Source organism: Nannospalax galili, unplaced genomic scaffold (assembly GCF_000622305.1).
Source record: "Nannospalax galili isolate Female #2095 unplaced genomic scaffold, S.galili_v1.0 scaffold77, whole genome shotgun sequence".
Lineage (NCBI taxonomy): Eukaryota > Metazoa > Chordata > Mammalia > Rodentia > Spalacidae > Nannospalax > Nannospalax galili.
Window position 1 is genome coordinate 2,056,910 of NW_008341457.1, and position 19,837 is coordinate 2,076,746.

Here is a 19,837-nt window from a genome sequence, read left to right on the forward strand (position 1 = left end):
AGCCTCAGTTTTTACAGCTGTAAAATGGGTTCATCTGTGCCTCATGGGCAGGGCAGGGGGAAGCAAGCCTGCACTGTAGACGAGGGACATAGAGCCTTGAGCCAGGCACCAAGCACAGGTCTATGTCCTGTCTGCTCTGACTGTCCTATGAGCAATCTGTGTGGTAGGGAATCACGACAGGGCTTGTTGGAGACAGTCCCCTGAGATATTGGTGGGACCAGTGAGGGGCTGGGGCCGTGGCTCAGGGACCCCCTTCCTTTCCAGCCCCAAACTCCACTAGCCGATCTCTGACCATCCCTGGTGGGATGGGAATCTTGGGTCCTTTGTCTCAGCTTATACGCTCCCAGACAAGATGCAATGGGTAAGATTAAAATATACATAGATGGCTCTGGCATTGTGGCACAGGCCTGTCACCCCAGCACTCAGGAGTCTGAGGCAGGAGGATGGCTGCAGATTCAAGGCCAGCCTGGGCTACAGAGCAAGACTCCATCTCAAAAAATAAAAATTTAGAAAACCCAAAAAGCCAGTCAGGTGACAGATAGATGTGTGTGCAGACATCCCAGCCCCACGCTCTCTCCAAGAGCAAAATTAATAAATAAAATATCCTTAATAATTGATAGCAGCTTGCGCAGAATGCAGGCAAGACCCTGAATAATTTACAGATAGCCTTTGATTTATGAATGTTTTATTCTTTATCTACTTTGCTATCCAGGGACCCCTCAAGTTGAGATCCTCGGGCCCCCTAGGGCACCCAGGCTTCTTGGGGTGCCCAGATTAGCCCCGGGGGGGGGGGACAGTGAGGGCTGCAGTTCTCAGGCTCTTAGAGCTGAGTACAAAGGCAATGCTGTGTGACCCCCGGGCAGTAGACACCCCTCTCTGGGCAGCAGACACCCCTCTCTGGGCCGGGCGCTAATGGGCTCTCGGTCTCTCTCCCACAGCCGACTCTCCGCCCGGCTCGTCCCCTGCAAACGGTTCCTTTGTGGGATTAGGATCCAGGGATCCACATGCAGGCACAGGTAGGGGCCAAGAGGCCGGCTGGGGGGCTGGGGTCAGGGCAGAGGGGCCGGCCTGGGGGGTCAGGGACAGCAGGCCTGCAAGCTGGCACCAAGCCAGCCTCTCATCCCACCCGGGCCTTGAGCCCGCCCCCACTGGCTCCAGGGTCCCAGGGGTGTGAGCTGACCCTCCTCCCTGTCTGCCACTTTTTATTCTGGTCCCCCATCTAACCACAGCTTGTAGCAAGCTGCCCACTGGCCCATGTGCCTAGATGGGGAACCTGAGGCCCAGAGAGGGGACGGAGTTCACCCAGGGTCACACAGCATGCATGGAGCCAGGATGCCAGGACTTCTCCCCTGTGTCCCCAGATTCCTCCCCTAGAGTGTCAGGGAGAACGAGGAGGACAGGGAGGCTGAAAACAGGCCAGGTGGAAGAAACAGCAAGTTCAGGCTCAGAGAAGGCAAGTGAACTGCCCATGATTGCACAGCATTGGGAGACCACGGGTATCCAGTCCCTCTGCGGCTCCCTTGGGGACCCTGCCAAGCTGTCCAGGTTGCTGTTGGCTCTTCAGGGAGCCTTGCATGTGACTTCAAAGCCAGGAGCCCAGAGGTCAGGAGAGCAAGGCAAGAGGCAAACCAACTGCCTCCCCCACTCTGAGCCTCTGTCTCTTCCTTGAGCCTTGACCACCTCCCAGGAAGCCTTCAAAGGAGACAAAAAAGCCAGGGCTCCCCCCATGTACTCAGTAGTAGCTTGGTCAAGGTCTCCCAGGCAGCTCAAAGATCACCTTTCCCCCTTCCGTGCTGGTCCCAGGCCTGGAGCCTCAACCTCCCTAATCCTCCCTCCCTCCCTCTCCTTTAACATCCCCTCCCTCCTGGTGATGATGCAACTCCCATAACAGAGAAACTGAGGCAGGAGACCATAGGGGCTCCATCCACACCTCCTCTTCATCAGCTGGATATCTGGGGGCTTCACCTTGAGGGTGTAGGAGCCACAGCCGACTGTAGAGTCGGGGACAGAGAACACCGGAAAAGACTTGCAGAAACAGAGAAGGGGGAGATGGCAGGTTGTGGAGATGACGCCCCCAAGGATTGTGGGGTGGCCGGGGGAAGAGGAGGCAGGCCCATGAGTGGCTCCCCCTCCTCCAAACCCCTGGCTGCCTGGGCATTCTGGGCCTCAGCTCAGTAATCTCCGCCCTGTCAGCACTTCCTGGCCTTATTATTCCTGGCTCGGGCCTCCCCTACCCCCAGGCCAGCCCCCACCCCACAATCATTACCATCAACCAGTGCTCACCTGCCCCGAGGGCCTGCATCTGTCCCTGGAGTCCCCCCAACATACCACCAGACCCCATTCCAAGCATATAAATAAATTGGGGTCTAAGGGTTAAGCCCTCCGACGCTGCTTTAGTTCCCCCCTCCCAGCGCCAGGCAGACTCGGGTCCTCTCCAGGGAGGCAGAAGGCCGCAGTCCACCACTCCAGGGTAGGGTCACGCCCAGAGCCTGTCTGGTTGCCAGGGAAACCAGACATGAGGTAATGGCCAGATGAACTTGAACTTGGCTGTAGACAGGGGCTTGGGGGGCTGGGAGCCAGGGCAGTGGCTGAAGAGGACATGTCCTTTTACAGCGACCACCTGGAGGGTCTCAGACCCCCCCCAGGGCAGGTGGGTACAGAAGGTGGACACGGGCCAGGACTCAGGACTCAGCTGAGGCTCAGACTGAGCGCTGGGCCCTGGAAGTGGGGTAGGAAGTGAATCTGGAGCCAGATGGACTAAGTGTGACTCCTACCTACCAGCAGCGTGCTGGTTTACCTTGACCTCTCTGAGCTTCCGTCTTCATGCCATGGGCCAGCAAGGAGTGTTGTGGAAGGTCAGGGGATTAGTGCTCTTGCAGAGGACCCGGGTTCGATTCCCAGCACCCACATGGCAGCTACAAACCGTCCTTAACTCCAGTTCCAGGGAAATCTGAAGCCCTCTTCTGACCTCTGCAGCATTGCAGAACAGGGGTGCACTCACATACATGCAGGCAATACACTCATACACATAAAAAAATAAATAAATAAATACACACACGCTGCATAGCTTGCTCAGCGGTTAAGAGCACCAGCTGCTCTTGCAGGGGACCTGGGTTTGGTTCCCAGCATCCACATGGTGGCTAACAACAGTCCAGAATTCAAGTTCCAGGGTATCCGATGCCCTCTTCTGGCCTCTGTGGACATTGCATGAACATCCTGTACTTCTGTGCAGGCAAAACTCACATAAAATAAAAAATAATTAATTAATTAAAAAATTATAAATCCAGCATGGTGACCCTGGCTGGTCATTGCAGCACTTAAGAAACTGTAGCAGGACAGACTATAGCCAGCCGGGCTGCAGGGGAAGTTGTAGCACAGCCTATATACTGAGGCGCATCATCCCCAAAGCCTCCTGCACACCCCAGCTTCATAGGTTCAATAAAGAAGTCCTGTGGCTGGGTGCCAGTTATCAAATGACAGTTAAGGGCTGTCACCATATCTGAACATTAGCTGGACTATGCTTTTAGTGTGATTCCTTCACTAAGGTTATGCTGGATATACTTATCCCCAATCCCTGAAGTAGCACAGGATAGACTTATCCCCAGATCCCTGAGTTTGCACAGGATAGACTTACAGCAAGTCCCTAAGCTTGCGTGGGATCCACTTACACTAACAACTCTTCATCTATCTGAAAGGGCAGAATTGAGATTTCATGATGCAGCCTGTTTTCTCTGGCATCTTGTTCAGAGGCCAGGGTCATGTAGCTGGTTTTTATGGTCTGGGATACAGGCCTCCAAGGTCACAGGTGCTGTGGGGATGGGAAAAGACAGCCAAAGTCCATGTAGATCCTGACTCTCTTCTCTCTCTCCCTCCCTCCCTCCCTCCCCGTCCTCCCCCCTTCGTGGGCCTCACAGTCCTGGTACCTGGGATAGCTGAGGTCCTCCTATGCCTCCTCTTATGCCTCTTCCATCGTCTGGGAGTCCCCCGGGGTAGCAGCACCGGGTCCCAGTCCACATTTTCAGTGGAAAATCAGAACGAGCAAGAAACCCCTGCTGACTCCCAGCACAACAGAAAGACGAGAGGAAAAAAGGAAAAAAAGACAAAAAACAAAAACAAAAACCTGCCCAACCAAGAAGACAAAAGGCAGAGTGAGGGTTTGAGGACTCGGCTGCCTCAGATGTGGGATTGGCGCAGAGACTAGCGCCCTCCACACCCCTCCGCCATCTTCCTCTCATGTGGCTCCTGCTGCTGATGGCCTGATGCTTGCAGCCTTCCTGTTCCCTGAGGCCCTCGCAGCCAGTCACCCACAGACCAGGTGAGCTCAGCCTGGCACCCACGCCCAGCACCAACAGATGAACAGAAGGATGGGGCAGGGCCACCCGGCCAGGCCACCTCTCCCCAGACCCCTGCTGCCAGCCACCAACGCCAGCCAGCCACGGGGACCTCATCCAGCTCTCCCCGCTGATGGTCTTTGCCAAAGACAGGAGGCTGAAGGCGGGACTGGCGCGGAAGGTGGATGGCAAGGACCCCGCAGAGGACCTCAGGGACCTCGGTGGCATTCGGGGACAAGGACAAAGGAGGGCACGTGGGGACGAGCCAGCACTGGCCCTCACGGGGCACAGACACAACACAGGTACTTTGGGACACCCCAGAGGGTCCTGCGGCCGACCTCGAACTCGCCCCTCTGGTCCCCTCACGGAGGACCTGGTCTTTGGGCCTGGTTTGAATGGACATGTCTATGCAATTTGTCCCCAGTCCCACTCCGGCATGAGAGGCCACCCCAGCCCCATCCCGTCCGGCCTGGTCCCCCGGGGACACCTCAACTTCCCCCTCCTCTTGCACACACAAAAGGATTGCACTTTGAGAAGAAGAGGATGGGGGATGGGACCTCTGTGTCCAGGTTCCCATAGTGAGATGTCCCTGCTCCCCACCGCAGCCCCTGGAGGTGGGAGGTGTCACATCCTAAGTGCCTGACCCCCTCCACCCACCGCTGCCCCTCATTATCCATCGGGGACACAGAGTGGCCGGGGCACCCCACCACCCTCAACCCCGTCGCACCCCCAGCCCCCCATCACCATGCGCCCTCCGAGCTAGAGAGATGGGACCCCCAGGGGTAGTGCTGGGTGTCCCCCAGACCCGGGTTGGGGACCCCATGCACCGCCCCCCCACCTCCTTCTGCCAGTGCCTTAATTATGGGAGACCCACCCTGGGGTACCCCACCACAGGGGTATACCCCCTTTGCACTTTGATCCCCCCCCGATGATGTGGGCCCGGCGGAGGGAACTAGAAGGCTGTGGAAGTGGGTGCACTTGAACCCCGGGTCAGGAGGGCTCTGGGGAGACAAGAGTGGCCAGGGTGGGGGCTCCCCCATCTGCTATGCGTGTTTCACTGAACTGCTCCAAAAATAACACTAAGTTGGGGACACAGGTCTGCCCCTCCATCCTGGCTCTGCTGCACCCACCCAGGTCCCTATCTCGGGTGGGCTGGTCCAGGAAGGGGCATTGGGTGTTTTAGGGTCACCAAACCCACACACATACACAAGGACCCCTCCCTGACCCCCATCATGCCTGGCGCTGTCCATGTCCCCTGCCCACCGGAGGCTACAAGCCATTATCCAAGCAGCTGCCCCCAGGGCCCTGGCCACCTGTCATCCTTTCCTGGGACCCCCCATCATCTTCTCCAGGGGGACCTCAGTGAGGTCACTCAAACATACAAAGACCCCCCCCAAGACACCTTCCCAGCCCTTGAACCCTCACCCTGTCTGTCCGTCCATCCTCGGGGACCCTCCAGAGGGAGGGGACCATTGGGGACATCGCAGGGGCCACTGTCCAGCTGCGGGGGAGGGGTCAGGCTAGGAGGGTGAGGGATGGGCTATTCCTAGGGTGGACCTGGCAGGTCCCCTCTGACCCCTCTTCAAGCCAGCCAGCCGGATCCCCAAGGGGTCAGGGTGGACAGAAACGAGTCCCTACCTAACTGCATGGTGCTTAAGGCCCTACTCTGAGTCCCTGGTGACCTCGAGGGGCCAATGCGTGCATGACAAGTTATACCCGGCTCTGTGTCCCTCACCTGCCCGACCCCCCCTTACCGCCTCTATTAAAAAAGAAAAAAAAAAGGATACACAAAAATATATACCCTTCCCCCCAAAATTTCCATATTTCCGAATTTGCACGATTTTTTACCACAAGATGTGCCTTGCCCCCGCCCCCAGAACAAATATTAACTTTTCAATATATCAGCGCACATAGACGCATGCCCTGCACGCATAGTTAAAAACAAATGATTTAATGAAATAAAAAAAAATCCAAAAGGGATGTATTTCTATTTGTAAAAAAGAAAAAAATGAACAAAAAGAATATGAGAATTTTTTATATAAAAGAGAGAGAGAGAGAGCCAGGTGTGGTGGCTCACGCCTGTGATCCCAGCCTTCGGGAGGCTGAGGCAGGAGAATTGCTGTGAGTTCCAGGTCCAGCCTGGGCTATGAAGCAAGACCCTGTCCCAAAAAAAAGAAGAAGAAGAAAAACACCCAAAAATAGAATCAAACAAAAATCAGAACGTTACTAAGTCAGAATGTCGTCCCACAGTTTGGCGACCCCGTCCTGCCACCCACCCAGGTTCCATCCCCTCACGAATTAGAGGATGGAAGCTCGGGGTCTCTCCCTGGTGCTCACCCCATACGGCCCCCAAGTCCTGCTCCATAATTTCAAGGGATCAGGTCGGAGTCCCCTGTACATTCTGGTCCCCATGCAGCTGGGATTTCCCACCTCACTGGACACAGGCCAACCACAGATGCCCGCCATGACCCCAGACAGTCCCCGCTTCATGCAGGCCTGTGTCTCCCCCTGGGTGGGGCACAAATGACCATCCCACCCCAGTGGTGACGCCCAAGTGCAGCCCTCTTTTCTCACCAAAGGACCCGCCTGTCCCCTGCGATCTCGAGGCCAGCCTGGGGTGTTCCCACTGTCCCTATCACTCCCCAAGTCCCTGTCCTCCGTCTTCCAGCCACCAACACAAAGGGCGGCCTGGTGGGAAGCAAGGATAACCCTACAAACTCGATATATGCAATATCTGTCTGTCTCTGCCTGTGGTCAAACTCTGCCTCCTGAGCCCCCAGCTGGTGGTGGGACAGCGGGGCACAGGGACAGCTAGGGACACAGTCACAGACAGGCCACCATCCCCATCGCTGAGCAAGCTCTTGTCTGTGACTTCAGTTTTTACTTTCCATTTCTTTTTCTTTCCCTTTTTTGTAGTTGTTTGTGGTTGCCTTTGGGTTTGTTTTTTTGTTTTTTGTTTGTTTTTTTTTTTTTTTGGTTTTTTGGGAGCTTTTTTTTTTTCCTGTTTTAACTGTTCTCTGTTTTAACTTTGTTCTTTTTTCTCACCAAAGCTAAGACAATAGCCAGGTGGTTAGCAGGGCAGACAGGGTCCCAGATCCTAAGCCATCTCTCCCCATGACTTTCCACTGTCTCCCAACCTGACCCTCCCACCAGGCAGCCAATTCCCACACTTCCTCCATTGTCCCATCTGAATGTAAGACATTATCAAGAGAGGTCACCCAAGGCTTATCCCAAGTCACCTCCAGAGACACACTTCAGAATGCCACAGTGGACCAAAAGGGGCCCTAGCCCACCTTACCAGTCACCTGCTGCCCCTGGTCCAAGGTGGGGATGTCCCTTGTCCCTCTGGCTGATTTTGGCCTTTTGCCCCCACCAGAGTAAAAATGTCCTCCACCCCTGGGACGTAGGGAATCTCTAGGGTGAAGGAGAGGGTGGTGTGGCCCATGAGGTACCATCTTGTTTCATGTTCATCAAAGGTGGGGCAGGGTCCCACCCTGTTCTCCACTCCTGTGTCAGGACAGTGGACAGTGTGTGCCTGGCAGCATATGGGGATGGACTGCTACCCTCTAGTGAAGCACCCCTAGCTTGACATTTGGGGTCTAACCTGTGACCCTGTTCCTCAGTTAAACAGAGGCGCTGGATGTCTTGTCCAGGGTCCTGAGTTCAGATCCAGATTCTGAGCCAAGTCCCCAACATGTTCAGTTGGACCATCAGGACCATTCAAAGGGGGCAGCTGTGAGTAGTGACAGTCACCTTGAGGGGGTTGAGCTGCAGGTCCCCCACAAAGACAACCCAGGGTCTGGATGACTCCTTCTCTCCCTCCAGGACTTTCTGTGTATTCCCAGGGACAGCGTGTCCTCAGAACAGAGCAGACATGGCTGCCCCACATGTCCCCAGTAAGACAAGGTCTTGAGTCCACCAGTGAATATACAGGGCTTGGTAAGAGACAACAGGCAGATGCTCAGCCAACACCCCAGGGTGGGCCAGGCTGTGCCATATATATATATATATACACATTTAATTTTGGAACTTTCATAGTACTGAAAAAAGTAGGTTTTTCTCTCTTGGCTCAGATAGTTCTTTGTTCTCCAGGGTGCTGGGTTCGAGACCTCTCCACTCATCCTTTTGTTGTTCTTGTTTTGATTTCTCCAGTCAGGAGGGTCTTGCCATATAGACCAGGCTGGCCACCAACTCGTGGCAATCTTCCTGCCTCAGTTTCTCAATTGCTCAGGCACCAAGTGTGCACCACCACTCCTGGCTCCCCTGACTCTCTTAGCAAACGACCCGAGCCTCTGCTCGCAAGTGTCACCACATGTGTGTCCCTCCCTCCCTCCATCCATCCATCACTAAGCAGTTCAGGAGGAAGACTCAAAGCAGGCCCACCAGATCTCGTAGCCGGTTAATACCAAAACACTCATTTTCCAATCAGTGCCTCACATCTGATGGTGCGGTTTTGGGGTCCTCCTCCCCTGTCCCTCACAGTCCCCACCTTCTGCTCCCCTCAGACTTGGGACAGGAAAGAGACTGTAGGTACACTGGGCAGAAGGACTCTGGGTGGGGAGAAGGCATGCACCCAAGCCACCACCCCGTTCCCAACACCCAGCCTCCCCCAACATGTCAGAAAGGGAATGGAGCTGGACACTCCAAAAGTCCACACCCCATCTTCCAACCTCAGATCCAAGCCAGGAAGCTGCTTCCCCCCAAACCAAAGCCCCTTTGAATCCAGGAAATCCAGCTTGAGTGCCCTACCTACCACAGCACCTGGACAGGTATCGGATCTGAGGGACTAGACAGGACAGCACAGGGTGCTCAGAAGTCACAAGAAGGAGCGAGAAAACCCATTTTCTTCTCTTCATTATTTTTCTTGTCTTTTCTTCCCTTTTCTTTTCCCCTTCATTTTTTTGGGTGGCTGTTTCATTTTACCTCTGAGATTTGGGGGGGATTCTTTCTGAGATTCTGTTTTGATTCAACCATTTCATATTTTACTCACAGTACCAGGATAGATGGTTCATTTCTTGCTGTCTGTTTAACACACACACACCTGTGCCAGTCTGTGGCCACCACCCCTCAACCCCAAGGAAGCAGGGGACTGGCGGCGGGGGGGGGTAGATCCCCTGGCAGGCCCAGGCCCAGCTTGCTCCGTCACCTGCCCCACAGCATACTCCAATCATAACATCATATATTACAAATTTTTTTTCAGATGCGCCTAAGTACTGTTGACTGCCTGTTTTGTTTGTTTCCCCTATGCAAGAAAACAAAAAAGTGAGGGGGTTCCATAAAAGATTCAATAAAAGGCAAAAAAATGTATAAAAATTAAACAAGCTAAGCTTCAACTCTTTCTGGCTGTCTTGGATCATTTTTCTGTGTCCATAAAGGTTTCTGGGTTTGATTGAAAAGGATGAGGGGCCGGGCCAGGGCTGCAGCTCAGTTGGTGGAACACTCAAATGCAAGGCCCTGGGGGCTGGAGAGATGGTTCCGCAGTTAAGAACACTGATTGTTCTTGCAGAAGACCTGGGTTCAAATTCCAACACCCACATAGCAGCTAACAACTGTCTGTAAGTCCAGTTCCAGGGAATCCAACAGCCTCTTCTGACCTCCGCAGGCACTGCATGACACGGGTGCACTTACCTATACGCAGGCAATACACACATACACATAAAATAAAAATAATAAACACCGGGCATGGTGGCACACACTTGGGAGGCAGAGGCAGGCGGATCTCTGTGAGTTCAAGGCCAGCCTGGTCTACATAGTGAGTTCCAGGACAGCTCAGGCTACAGGGAGACCCTGTCTCAAAAAGACCAAAAAATTAATTAATTAATTAATTAAAATATTTTTAAATAGATAATTTTTTTAAGTTTAAAAAAATACAGGGCTGGAGAGATAGCTCAGTGGTTAAGAACACTGGTTGTTCTTGTAGAAGACTCGGGTTCGAATCCCAGCACCCACATGGTAGCTAACAACTGTCTGTAACTCCAGTCCCAGGGGATCCGACAGCCTCTTCTGACCTCCACAGGCATTGCACAACATGGGTGCACTTACCTACATGCAGACAACACACACATACACATAAAATAAAAATAATAAGTTAAAAAAAAAAAGTTTAAAAAGTGCAAAGCCCTGTCCTCCACCCCAGGACTTTTGCATGGCGTTGTCCTCTGCCCAGGGTCTCTCTGTAGCCCCAGCTGGCCTGCAACTCACTATGTCGACCAGTCTGGTCTTGATCTCACAGAGCTCTTCCTGCCTCTGCCTCCTGAGTGCTGGGATTAAAGGTAGAAAGGCCTCATCCACTCCTACCCCCATCCCTGCAATTCTCTTGGCAAATGCCGCTCTCCTCAGCAGGGTGGGCCTCTGAACTTGACCATGAAGTCTTGGCGCCACCTTGTGTTCAGAGACTGGATCTCTGGGGAAAGACCAGGTGGAGGAGCCAGCCAGTGTCCCTCCTCCCAAACTCTACCTCTTACTGGGAGAGGGAGGATGCTGGGGGATCCTGGGGTGCCCCCTCAGCTGGGAAAGGGCCTAGCCAGGGTCAGTGTTCAGCCTACCCTGGATCTCAAGGGAAACCTCAGGATGAGGCAGTTGTTGCCTGGAGCAAAGTTCTTCCCTGTGCCCTGACTTCCCACCACAGAGTGGGGCAAGCTTGGGACAACCCAAAATGTTAGAGTGCTCCCACGGCACTGGGTTCATCCCCAGCACACCATAAACCAGGCATGGTGACACACATTTGTCATCCCGGCACTCAGGAGGAGGAGGTAGGAGGATCAGGAGCTCAGGGTCATCCTCGGCTACATAATGAGCTGGAGGCCAGCCTGGGATACATGAGACTCTGTCTCAAAGAAAAAGGAAAAAGAAATTTGAGGCTCCAGCCCTGCAGAGAGAGAGAGGGTCCCAGATCCTCTTTCCTCACACCCCAATACTGCTCTCCTCCCCAGGGGACCCCAACCCCTTACCTAAGGCCAAGAGGCACAAGCCTCCTACAGCAGAATCCAAATTCAGTGACTGTCAGGCTCCCAAGGGTCAGGGGAGGTGCTTGAGGGGAAGGAGTCCAGCAGCCAGCAGCCAGCACCCGTGTCCTTGATGTTCACTCGGACTCCTGACCCCTCCAGAGCTAGGAGAAGGGGGGTGTTGGGCTGACCATCCCTCTCCAGAATTGCTAGAATCTTTTGGGCTTTACAAAGCCCAACTTCAGAAGAGGAGCCAACGTGTGGCTCACAGGTGGTATGCCCCTTTCCCATGGCCAATCAGCATTGCATGGGAAAAGACTCTTTGGTCTCTGGACCACTACCTTGGGGGTCTGGAGAGCTGGCTCAGTGGTTAAGAGCACTGACTGCTCTTGCAGAGGACTAGGGTTCGGTTCCCAGCACCCACATGATGGCTAAAGATCGTCTGTAACTCCAGCTCCAGGGGATCCAACATCCTCTCCTGACCTCCATGGGCATTGTACACATGAATGCACTTACATGTATGCAGGGAAAACACTCATACATATTAAATGAATACAAATTTAAAACATAGAGCTGGACACAGTGGCACACGCTTCTAGTCCCGGCAATCAGGAGGCAGAGGCAGGCGGATCTCTGTGAGTATGAGGCCAGCCTGGTCTATGTAGTGAGTTCCAGGCCAGCTGGGGCTACAGGGAGACCCTGTCTCAAAAAGACCAAAACAAACAAACAGGCTTTACAAAGCCCAACTTCAGAAGAGGAGCCAACGTGTGGCTCACAGGTGGTATGCCCCTTTCCCATGGCCAATCAGCATTGCATGGGAAAAGACTCTTTGGTCTCTGGACCACTACCTTGGGGGTCTGGAGAGCTGGCTCAGTGGTTAAGAGCACTGACTGCTCTTGCAGAGGACTAGGGTTCGGTTCCCAGCACCCACATGATGGCTAAAGATCGTCTGTAACTCCAGCTCCAGGGGATCCAACATCCTCTCCTGACCTCCATGGGCATTGTACACATGAATGCACTTACATGTATGCAGGGAAAACACTCATACATATTAAATGAATACAAATTTAAAACATAGAGCTGGACACAGTGGCACACGCTTCTAGTCCCGGCAATCAGGAGGCAGAGGCAGGCGGATCTCTGTGAGTATGAGGCCAGCCTGGTCTATGTAGTGAGTTCCAGGCCAGCTGGGGCTACAGGGAGACCCTGTCTCAAAAAGACCAAAACAAACAAACAGACAAAACCATGACCTTGCCAATCCCGGCTCTGCCAAGGCCCAAGGACACCCGATTTGAGGACTGGGCTCTTCCTGGGCCCTAAAGGGACTCAGCAAAGGCAGCAAGAGGCTGACAGAGCTGCCTGCAGAGGGCAGTTAAGGACTTTTATTATTAAGGGAAGTTCTTTGGCTGTTTTTTCCCCCTGGCGGTCGATGCTGGAAGTGCTGCCAAATCAGGTAGCCAGGTAAAGACAGGAAAAGTAAGGAGGTGCACAGTGCCTGTGCAGAGACGTCCACCAAGCTACGAAGAAACAGGAGGAACCAGAGTCAGACAGGGACTGGATCATGTGATGCCCAAAGAGGGAGCCTGATGAACTGATGAACAAGTAGATGGATGGGTGGGTAAAGAGACAGGGGAGTAGATGGGTGGGTGGATGGATGGATGGATGGATGGATGGATGGGTGGATGAATGGACAGATGGATGATGAATGGATGGATGGGCAGATGGATGAATGGACAGATAGTTGGATGGACAGACAGATGGATGGGTGGGTGGATGTCAGAACGAGCCTCCTCCTCATTTAGGGATGCTATCAGATCCCAGGCAACAGTGCTCTGGCTCAGTTGCTAGCTCTGGTTAAGGGTGTGAATGGAGCCTCTCCAGGCGGCAGGAAGTGTCACAGGGCTGTCTTCTTGGCTGTCTCATCGTCTGAGGATCCCTTCTCTTCAAGCTCCAAGCCCTGGTTGCTCTCTCCAGCCTTCCCGTCTCCTTTCTTTTTCTTCTTCTTCTCCATCTTATCTTTTTTACTGTAGGGACATAGAGTTCACAGACAATCATAAACTGTCACCTGTGCAGGCCATATAAGGAGATTCTCACAGTTCAGTTAGTCTCGGTGGTGCAGCTGGACAGGCAACATGCCCACTCCATGAAGCTGGAAAGAGCCCTCCACTTGGCTGTGGACGACTGGGTTGGAGGGATGATGAATGAACAGGTGGGTGGACGATGGATGAATAAATGGATGTGTGGATGGAAGAGTGGATGATGGTTTGGTAGATGGGTGAATGAGTAGATGGATGGTGGCTGAATGGACAGATGGATGGGTGGGTGGGTGGGTGGGTGGATGCATGGGTAGGTGGACAAATGGGTGGGTTAGTGGGTGGATGAATGGATGGATGGGTGGATGGATGGACGGATTGGTAAATGGGTGAGTAGATGGATGATGGGTGAATGGACAGATGGATGGGTGGGCAGGTAGGTGGACGGGTGGGTGGGTGGAAAGATGGGTAGATGGATGGGTAGATGGGTGGTTGGATGGATGGATGGATGGGTGGATGAGTGGATGGATGATAGATGGGTGGGTGGGTGGATGGATGGGTGGACAGATGAGTAGATGGGAGGATGGATGGATAGATGGATGAATGGCTGGTTGGATGGATGGGCAGAGCTAGTGTGGATGATAAATCAGTGGAGATGATATCCCTCATGGTTCTGATGTCTGCTGTCCTGTGTCTCCTGGCATGGGGAGCTCACTTCTGTTTGTGAGGCAGGCTGTGGTCTGACCATCTCCTCACTCAGGTTTGTTACAACTCAATTCTGTCTTCCCAGCTGTCTGATCCCTGTCATGTTGTGCCCATCCATGTCATCCCCCACCACCCCACTCTTCCCCCTCTCCACTCCTGTCCCATTCTTGGTTCCTTAGCAGCCATTAGGCATCCAGGGACAGGAGATGCTGCTTGTGCATTCTGTCCAGGGCGGGGTCCCTCACAGTTAGGGCAGCGGTGACCCACACCCTGTACCTGGGGTCCACGTCCTGGTACACGTTTGGCTGCATGCTGTGTGTGGCCTCTTCATCCTCGGCCCTGTACGTGTGAACAGGGTTGTCGTGAGAGGTTGATGTCCTCTGTGCCTCAGTTTCCCCACACTCAGCTCCTTACCCACGGGAAGCAGCAGGAATGGCTGTGAGGGGGGTGTGGCCCCAGGGTCTGGGCGTGTCAGGGTTCATGGTGGAGCAGGGAAGCGAGGGGTCCCCCAACATGGGGCAGACCTCGAGGAGGGACCACAGAGGTTCAGTAAGCTGTGGGCGAGCCTGGGGCGGCGGGGCGGAGCATCACCTGACTTTGGAGCACCAGACACGGTTGACCAGCATGAGGACGAAAACGATGAACAGGAAGCCCACGACCGCTGCCAGGCCCACCAGCCAGGGCTTCAGACGGCGCTCGGAGGCTGTGGAGGGGAGGAGGTGCGAGCGAGGGGAGGGGCCTGAGGGAGGGGAGGGGCCTGCGGAAGGGGCGGAGCCTGAGGGGGAGCGGGAAGTGTCAGAGGGTGAGGAGGTCTTAGAGGAGGGGGAAGAGGAGGGGCCTGGGGAAGTGTAAAGGGCCTAGGGGAGGGGAGGGGCTTAGAGGAAGGAGGCGGGGAGGAGGGAGGGGAGGAGGGAGAGGGAGGGTCTTGAAAGAGAGGAGTTTCCGGGAGGGGCCTTAAGGCGTGGGGTTAGAGGGATCCTTGAGGCCCCTGAGGGTCAGAGGGTCCTGAGGACGAAGGTGTGGCTGGTCAAGGAGTGGAGGAGGATCTCACAGGGGCTCAGTGGGAGTACCAGGTGGGAAAGGGGCGTGGGCTCAGCTGGAGGAGCTGAGAGAGGAAGTAGAGCTGAGAGAGGGGGTGCCTGGGAGGGAGCGCTCATCTCCCGGAGGGGCCTCCACCCTACCAAGTGAGCCACAAGCATCCTGCCAAGTGAGCTACAACCACCCAAGCCACTGAGCTACAAGCACTTCCTCTCCTTCCTATGCCTTCTCCGTGCCTCAGTTTCTACTTTTGGGAAACGGAGACATGGCTAGCCCCTACCCAGCCCGGAGTGGGCTCTGCACCCCAGTCCTACCTTGCTGGGCCTCAGCTGGCGACAGGAGCATTGCAGCCAGCAGGAGCAGCGTCCCCAGGGTGTCCATGGCCAGTGGGTTGCTGTCCAGCTGTGCTGTGAGCAACCTAGGCCCCTGGTGAGGTTAAGACAGAGGAGGAGAGGGGCGGGGACACCTGGGACTTGGGTGACCTGGCTTCTTTGGAACCGCCTGGCAGGGCGTCTCGTCCTCCTCGCATCCCGGAGGGCAGAGTCTGCAGCTGGTGGAACATTAACCACGACGGCCGCCTCCCCCACACCACTTCCTGGGGACCAGCAGCCTCACAGCAGCTGCAAGGTGGACAGACCCCTCATCCTCAGCAAGGGATCAGCTGCAGTGACCCTGGTCCCATGTGCACACATGTGGCACATGCATACACAGCCAGGTGTGGCAGTCACTCTCAGTGACTTGAAAATGCACGTGTCAGGTTCCATGTTCAGCAACTCTGTCCAGCACCCCACAGTGCTCAGCAACTTGGCTCAGCATTGCACAAAGTCACTCTGATGGGTTTTGACAGGCTAGCTCAGCACCAGGCTCCCAGGGCTGGGGTCCCTCTTGGCCACACCAGAGTCACCTGACCGCTGCCCATCTCCCAATCTGGAAACCTCAAGTGACACTGGGAATGTTCCTGCCCTCAACCTTGGGCCTCTGCTGATTAGATAATGATCTGGGCCTGAGCAAAGGGGGACCCCACCCCAGGGACAGCCACATCCCAGGCACGTGAAGGGAAAGCTAAAGAAGTCATCTAGCACTCAGGAGGCAGAGGCAAATGGATCTCTATGAGACTGAGGCCAGCCTGGGCTGCATATCGAGTTCCAGGCCAGCTGGAGCTACAAGGAGACCTTATCTCAAAAAAAAAAAAAAAAAAAAACTGGTGCTGGGGATGTGGCTCAGTTAGTACAGTGTGTTTAACTCAGTATGGTGGTCATAGCCTAGTAGGTAGTGAGTGCTTATAGCTCAGTTGGTAGAGTGCTTGCCTTGTATACACTAAGTTCAGCACCACATAAGCTGGATGTGGTGGCACATGATCACATCCTCAGTGGAGGCAAGAGGATCAGGAGTTCAAGGTTATGTTTGGCTATATACTGAGTTCCAAACCAGCCTGACCTGGTTTAAAAAAAAAAAAAGTTTTTAAATCCTAAACTAAAAGACCCAAAGCTATGGTGCAGGTGTTTAAGGGGTACCTTCTGAATACACAGTGACTTGTTTCATCGGGGATGAATGCTGGGCAAAGCATCATGGAACTGAGACACCCCAGGTCCTCTTCAATCAGTGAGGCAGGCGGACATTAATGTATGCCCCATCCTGTGCCAGGGTTGGGTTTTTGTTTTTCTTGTTTTTTGAGACAGGGCCTCCCCAGCTGGCCTGGAACTCCTTATGTAGACCAGGCTGGCCTCAATCTCACAGAGATTGCTTGTAGCTTAGTGGGTAGAGTGTTTGTAGCCCAGTGGATAGAGTGCTTGCCTAACATGCACAAGGCCCTGAGTTCAGCCCCAGCATCCCATAAACCAAGTGTGGTGGCACACACCTGTCATCCTAGTACTCAGGAGGAAGAGGAATTCTAGATCAACCTCAGCTACATAGTGAGGTCCAGGCCAGCCTGGGCTACATGAGACCATGTCTTTAAAAAAAAACAAAAACTCAGCCAGGCACAGTGGCACACACCTTTAATCCCAGTACTCAGAAGGCAGAGGCAGGTGGATCTCTGTGAGTTCAAGGCCAGCCTGGTCTACCTAGTGTGTTCCAGGATAGCTGGGGCTACAGGGAGACCCTGTCTCAAAAAGACCAAAAAAAAAAAAAAAAAAAAAAAAAACCCAAAACTCTTACTCTGGAGGCTGAGGCAGAGCTGCAAGTTTCTAGCTTGGGCTACACAACCAGATCCTGTGTCACAACAAACTTGGAGTGAAGTGAGGTTCAGCAGACACAGAGCACGTGGAAACCTTGGCAGGAGGTGGCTTTGCACCCCAGGGGGGGGTCAGTCAGGGCAGGGACCTATGTGAGCCAGTCCCAGGGGCCCAGCTCAGTGCTTCCAGGACTCCCTCTGCACAGGCGGCTCCCTGAAGGCAATGGAGGGACATCGGGGGCCCTGGGAGGGACCATTGGGGGGTATGCCCTCGCCACCCCCACAGGGGTCTTCATCCCCCCTCCAGGCCAGTGCTAGTTGGAGGTCCAGTAACTCAAGGTCCTCAGCTGCCAGGCTAGCCCGCAGCTCCCGGAGACCATCCCCCTGGTCTGGCTTCGGCCCAAAGGCCCAGTCTGCAACATGGTGGCTAGTGAGGGTGACCCTGGCCCTGCCCATCCTCCAATCCTTCCCTTGGGGGCCACATGACCAGGGTCCCCAGCCCAGATGGGGTTTGTGTGGGGTAGTGGGGCTCACCAGTCAGGTCGTGGGCAAGGTCTTTGATGAGGTGACCTACAATGGCGTAAGCCACAGCCAGGACCAGGGGAGAGCAGCCATCAGCAATTAAAGCGCATACCGTGGCAGGCGGATGGTGTCCAGGGAGGGTGGCCGGTACTCCTCGTATATCAGAGGGGCTGGACTCCCATCTTCTGCCTCCCTCTCCTCTGCCAACCCGGCTATGGTTCCACTTGCAGCAGGTGATCCTTGGGCCGAGGATTGGTGGACCTTGAGCTAAGCGGATTGAGACAACTGCCCTAGGCCACCATCTACTTGGATTAATGGTGCTGGGAACCACTGGCCCCCTCCGGAGAGGGTTTCAGCCTTACAGACCAGATTCAGATGACTCTAGGGCCTTTGCACAGCTGTGTCCTCTGGAGCAAGGTGCACAGACCATGCAAAGGCCCCAGGACAGAGGACACAGTTGTGCAAAAGCCCTGGGGCAGGATGCAGGCTGGCTATTGAAGAGCAATGATGAAGTCCCGTGGCTGGCACAAAGGGAGCAAAGGGCAGAGAGGGAAGGGGGAGGACGGGTCCTGTGGGCTGTAGGGGAGACTTGAGTTTTGATCCCTAGGGAGGAGAGAGCAGGGAGCCATGGAGGGCTGTGGGCAGAGGAATGAGCTGTTGGTGTTCAAGGGTGCTTTATGAGCCTGCTACAGAGAGGACAGGATGTTAGGGGTAGGTGCTGGACTGAGCTGTTTCAGGTTAGGCCTGGTTTCAAATGCTCTCTCAGCTGAGTGGGTAGGATGCTGGAGTTATGTCCCAGGACCCAACACTGGACTTGGTTCTAAAAGCAACAGGATGAGGCGGCCTGAGTGCTTTGCAGAGACCGAAGTTCAAATCCCAGTTCTGACCATCACTTGGTGCTGTGGCTTCCCATACTCCATCAGGGTGAGCTTCTCTGTAAAGAGGGGTTGGTGACATCTCACAGGGCCTCAGCTAAACCCATATGCACTGCTGTCTGTGGATTGAGTCTTAGGTAATCCAATGTAAATTGAGACACTGAAGGGGCCCTGAGATTCAGGGGACAACAGGGAAACTTGAGATGGACAACCAGACATTGGGCATTGCAGGCAGTGGATAAGTTTCCTGCCCTAAGAATGTCAGGCTAAGAGGAAAAAGGCAGAAGACTTGGAGTGAACAGAGACAGATGCAGAGTGGTAACAAGGGGATGGTGAGGAGCCGGGGGAGTGGGGTGTAGGGGGGTCACATGAGAATAAACTCAGGAAGTAAAGAGGTTTGTTGTGTCCCTTTGTCTACTCCTGACAGCTTTTTTCCAAAAAAAAAAAAAAAAAAAAAAAAAGAAGTGAAAAATGAGGTGAGATTAGGAGTGTTTGCAGTCACTCTGTGCTGGTGAGGACACAGCAATCTGACTGGCCAGGAATCCAGTGAGAGGCGCTGGGGGGACCAAGGACCTCACATCACTGTCTGATTCCAGCAATCTGGAGGCTGAGGCAGGAAGACTGCCGGGAATTCAAAGCTAGCCTGAGCTGCACAGTGAGACCCTACCTCAAAAATTAATGGAGGGCCAGCATGGTGGCCCACGCCTGTAGTCCACCTGGGAGGCAGAGGCAGGTGATCTCTGTGAGTTCAAGGCCAGCCTGGTCTATATAGTGAGTTCCAGGACAGCTGGGGCTGCAGGGAGACACTGTCTCAAAAGGACCAAAAAAATAAAAAAAACAACAAAATGAAGGAGCTGGGGGCTGGGCTGGCTCAGTGGTTAAGAGCACTGGCAGCTCTTACAGAGGACCTGGGTTCAGTGACTCCAGTTCCTGGGGATCTGATGCCTTTTAGGCCTCCACAGGTATTGCATGTGGTGCACTTACATATATACAGACAAAACACTTATAAAATAAAAATGAGGGCTGGGGAGCTGGCTCAGTGGTTAAGAGCACTGACTACTCTTGCAGAGGACCAGGGTTCGATTCCCAGTGCCCACATGGAGGCTATGAACGCTCCTTAACTCCAGTTCCAGGGGAATCTGAAGCCCTCTTCTGACCTCTGCAGCACTGCATGACACGGTTACACTCACACGTTCAGGCAATACACTCGTATACA

General features: G+C 54.2%; 2 protein-coding genes across 4 annotated transcripts in view; one reads left to right on the forward strand and one right to left on the reverse strand.

The window, feature by feature from the left end:
- Positions 1-6,332, forward strand: part of Nfic (nuclear factor I C) — a 39,779-nt gene extending 33,447 nt beyond the window's left edge. For 2 of the 3 annotated variants that reach the window (XM_008837025.3, XM_008837024.3), the window contains exons 9-10: positions 939-1,016; positions 3,915-6,332. In XM_008837025.3, the coding sequence (XP_008835247.1) occupies positions 939-989 (51 nt within the window). In that variant the 3' untranslated portion in view covers positions 990-1,016; positions 3,915-6,332. The remainder of the gene's footprint in view (positions 1-938; positions 1,017-3,914) is intronic. The other variant, XM_008837026.3, reaches the window with a different exon arrangement.
- Positions 6,333-12,622: 6,290 nt separating this feature from the next.
- Positions 12,623-16,107, reverse strand: Smim24 (small integral membrane protein 24). The gene is made up of 4 exons (XM_008837027.3): positions 15,366-16,107; positions 14,605-14,716; positions 14,290-14,352; positions 12,623-13,299 (listed from the first exon to the last, which is right to left on the reverse strand). The coding sequence occupies exons 1-4, from the start codon at positions 15,430-15,432 to the stop codon at positions 13,170-13,172; spliced, it is 372 nt and encodes a 123-aa protein (XP_008835249.1). The 5' UTR covers positions 15,433-16,107; the 3' UTR covers positions 12,623-13,169.
- Between the last annotated feature and the right edge of the window lie 3,730 nt (positions 16,108-19,837).